Raw genomic sequence first — 4,522 nt, forward strand, 5'->3', positions numbered from 1 at the left:
CCCTGGGCCGCCAGCCGGGCCCCTCCCGTGCGCACTTGGACTCGGGCTGCGGGCCAGGCTCCCGTTACACACGGGCCAGACCACCCACAGCCCGGCTGCCGCGGGCCGCCTCCTCCAGACTGACTGCCAGGCCTGCAGCGCGCCGCCCGGACACCCGCGCTGCCACCGCGGTCCACCGCGCGCCCTCGACGGCCTGGGGCCCCAGCGATGTGGGCTCCCCCAAGAAGTGTCTGAGCCGGCCGCGGCCCCTGGGCAGTGACTCCAGCAGCTCGCCACCCACCGCGCCCCCCCCCCGGAGGGGCGGGCCGGCCTCTCACCTGCGGCGGGACCCGTCGCCCCCTCCTCCCAGAGACCTCTTCTGCTCCTGCCAGATGGCGGCCAGGTCCCAGGGGTGCCTGGCAGCCAGATCCAGCCGCTCGTTTTCTTTCTCCCATGGAACTGTTCGTTTTGCCCAGAACCCAGTTCTCTTCTCAGTTTGCATTATTTTCTTAGGTGTTTTTTGGTCAGCATTATAACTCTGGCATTCTTTTTTTTTTTTTTAAGATTTTATTTATTTATTTGAAAGAGAGGCAGTGAGAGAGAGCATGAGCAAGGAGAAGGTCAGAGGGAGAAGCAGACTCCCCGTGGGGCTGGGAGCCCGATGCAGGACTCGATCCCGGGACTCCGGACTCATGACCTGAGCCGAAAGCAGTCGTCCAACCAACTGAGCCACCCAGGCGTCCCTAACTCTGGCATTCTACACAACTCCTCAACACTACCTGGACAAACATCTTTTCCCTCTTTTCAGTAACGCTATCAAAAAAGAAATGTCTCAGTCAATATGGCACTTCTCCTTCCCTGTTTCTGTAAAGGGGTCCATGTCTTGTTCAGAAGAGCTTTCCCTGGCAATTCCATGAGTAATATTAGAGACACTATTCTCTTTGTTGACTCTTGCATATAAAACATCAAGGTTAGAATCCTCAGGTGGTCCTGGAGATGGAGACCCCACTGGCAACTGGTCAATCCCAGATGATGACTCCTTTGAACCAGTTAGGATTATTCCAAGCCTCTTAAGAAATGGATCTTTATTTTGTCTAAGGCACTGTGAGAACTCAACCAGGAGGTTACTCTGAAAAGGTTTTCTCATTTCCAAAAAGTCACTTGAATGTACCCAAATTGTCAAAGACCATGCGTCCACATAGATGATGAAACATGTCAAAGTTTTAGTTAACCCATTTTCCAGGAAACCAGCAGAATGATATAGGTGCTTTAAAAACCATTTATAGAACCTTCATTATGTGGGGACTGGGGGTAGGGAGAGAAGCATGCACAAATGAGATTGTTTATGTACAAAGTTGGTTGATGACCTATAGAACAATAAATGTATAAACTTACCTAATAAGCAGAAAAAAAGTCATTGCTCCTTTTTTTAAAAAAAGATTTTATTCATTAATTTGTCAGGGAGCAGGAGGGTGCACAAGCAGGGGGAGGGTCAGGCAGAAGGAAAAGCAGGCTCCCTGCTGAGGGGGAAGCCACTGGACCTGGGATCATGACCTGAGCCAAAGGCAAATGCTTAACCAACTGAGCCCCCTGGCATCCCTCCATTGCTCCTTGTTTATCCACAGTATAACTTTATATTTATATTTAGTACTCTAAAAAGCTTGCATTCCCTTACCAATTGTCCAGTCAAAATTAAATACCCTGAGTCAGATGACCCATAGGTGGGCTTATATGCAGTACCGTGGTGTGGTGTTTAAAGGTTGTGCCATCAACTTTTTGTCTCATTTCCAAGTTTTGGTGATTTTCCAGAACACAGATAGTAGAATAATCACACCAGTGGTTTGTTTGTTTGTTTGCTTGTTTTACTTCTTATTCCTCTCTCCATCTCTTTCCTCATTTGAACAGGTAAGCATTTGCCATTCATTTATTATGATTCACAGGACTGTACATGGAGCTGGAGGCACATTACCTGTATCACATGCCTTGACTGGTTTTTTGTTCCTCCAAATAGCGAAACCACCATTAACTTGCAGTTTGGCCTGTAATATGACAAAGTCTTGAAGTCTGGCAAAAAATTGGAGTCGCTTAACGAAATGAAGTTTTTAAAATTCACAGCGTTCTTAAAATAATTGAAAGCAGGCTAATTATGAGCTTCAAATTCAAGGTGCTGACAGTTGGCCTTGGTGGGTAAAAAAGATGATCGTTTAAAGTATATTTACTGTTCGGTTTTAAAGAGATTCTGCTGAAGTGGTTTGGAAAGTGTTTGGAAACATTTTATGGAAACGGTCTAGCATTTTCCCTACTCTGTGTGTCCCCCTGACTATAGATGGAGGGAGGTGAGCAGGGACTTCCGGGTATATTTTGAAAGATGTCAGCGCTCCCCGCTTCCTCTCCCAACAAAAATGCCCTGCAGTTTTCTCCCTCCTGCCAGCGTGACTCTTCAGGATTGTTCCTTCATCCACACTTGTTTTACCATCCCCAGTCCTTTACTGTGATAAGAATGGGAGATGGTTAATAGTTCTCACGAATCAATCCTGAGCATTTTCACAAGATTCTATAAAGGGAGAGAAGGAAGAAATGGAATTTGTAAGGGGAGAAAGCAGGCTTTTTTTCATTAGTGTCTCCCTTTAGGCTGCTGTAGTAAAACGCACCCACTTGGGTGCCCTCGACAAAAGAACATTTATTTCTCACGGTTCTGGAGGCTGGGAAAGGCAAGGTCAAGGTACAGATACATTAGGTGTCTTGTGAAGGCTCACTTCCAGGTTTGCAAATGGCTGCTTTTTTGCAGTATCCTCTCGTGCTCTTAAGAGGTAGGTAGATAGAGAGTTCTGGTCTCTTCCTCTTACAAGGGCACTAATCCCACCACGGTGGCTCTGGTCTCGTGACCTAATCCATACCTAATAAGGTCCACCAGTGCCCTCCGTCCAAATACCATCACATTGGCTCCAACATATGGATTTGGGAGGGGAACACACATTCGGCGCAGATGATGTTGTCACCTCACCCCTAACAGTTGTCCTCGGTTTGTTTCCCTCCCAGCATCCTCAGCAATTTTTTAAAAGATTTTATTTATTTATTTGACAGAGATCACAAGTAGGCAGAGAGGCAGGCAGAGAGAGAGGGGTGGGGAAGCAGGCTCCGGGCTGAGCAGAGAGCCCAACATGGGGCTCGATCTGAGGACCCTGGGATCAAGACCTGAGCTGAAGTCACAGGCTTTAACTCACTCGGCCACCCATCCATCCCATTCTCAGCAATTTCATCTCTGCCTCCACCATGAGTCCCCACCTCAAAAGCGAACACCAAGGGAGGGAGAAACATAAAGACTGATTTTTTAAAAAAGATTTCACTTATTTAATTGTCAGAGAGAGATAGAGAGCGCATGCACAAGCAGGAGGAGCGGCAGGCAGAGGGAGAAAGATTCCCCACTGAGCAGGCAGCCCCGATGTGGGGCTCCATCCCAGGTCACTGGGATCATGACCTGTGCTGAAGGCAACTGCTTAACCTACTGAGCCACCCAGGTGTCTCCAGACTGATTTTTTTTAAGAGTTTAAAAGGGGTCATAAGAGAGAAAAGGCAATTAACCTTTCTTGGGGGGAGGGGGAGGCTGGGGCCAATATTGACATGAAGTCTGTAATTAAGATAACACTACACAAATTTTGTTACTCACATGGACAAAAAATTTAATTATGTAGACACAGAGGGGACAAAGTAGCCTTTGGTTTAGTGTCCTGAGATCTTGGGTTGCAGGGCAATCCTGGCAGAGAGAACTTGTGTAATAAGTGGCTTGAAAGTATGATTCTCAAATTGTTACAACCAGAATTCTCACACAACTTGGCGATGAACGACTGTCAAAGTCTCATTTAATTTATTATTCAGGAAATCAGCAGAGTGACAGAGCTAGGTCAAAGAATCATTTAAACGGTGTGGAGAAAGGAATGCAGTAATACAAATGTTAATTTAGGTACAAGCCTGGTTGATGTCCAGAAAAATAGCACTTCTTACTCTATTTCAACAAATTAACCTCTTAAATCTACTGCATGTTTTCAGTTTTCACAAGGCCGACTTTATTTCATTGAAAAGATGTCCTTGAATTAGAGATTAAGGCCTTGATACTAACAAAACAGCTGGAGATGTTTGAGCACTTCCTATGTCCCCTGACATTTACTTTTTATTTTTTTTAAAGATTTTATTCATTTACCTGACAGAGAGAGATCACAAGCAGGCAGAGAGAGGCAGGCACAGAGAGAGGGGGAAGCAGGCTCCCCGCCGAGCAGAGAGCCCAACCCAGAGCTTGATCCCAGGACCCCGGGATCATGACCCGAGCTGAAGGCAGAGGCTTTAACCCACTGAGCCACCCAGGTGCCCTGTCCTTGGACATTTACACAGCTGCTCTTATTTAATCCTCAATATCCCCCGTGAGGTAAGCACCGTTTACAGTTGAGAAAACAGGCTTGGCATGGCCAATTCATTTGCCTGAGGTCCTACAGCTACAGAGTGGCAGAGCTAAGAGTGACACTGAAGACACCAGGGATCCACACGAGGA

The 4,522-nt window shown here is 46.8% G+C and overlaps 1 protein-coding gene across 1 annotated transcript in view; it reads left to right on the top strand.

Annotated features, from left to right (window-relative positions):
* The window catches only part of LOC111162141 (uncharacterized protein C10orf95-like), a 26,734-nt gene extending 26,198 nt beyond the window's left edge, over window positions 1-536 (top strand). Inside the window, exon 3 of the mRNA XM_022526335.1 lies at window positions 1-536. Coding sequence (XP_022382043.1) covers window positions 1-515 — 515 coding nt within the window. The 3' untranslated portion in view covers window positions 516-536.
* The last annotated feature ends 3,986 nt before the right edge of the window (window positions 537-4,522 follow it).

Source organism: Enhydra lutris, unplaced genomic scaffold (genome assembly GCF_002288905.1).
Source record: "Enhydra lutris kenyoni isolate GAN:26980312 unplaced genomic scaffold, ASM228890v2 scaffoldscaffold89, whole genome shotgun sequence".
NCBI classification, from domain to species: Eukaryota; Metazoa; Chordata; class Mammalia; order Carnivora; family Mustelidae; genus Enhydra; species Enhydra lutris.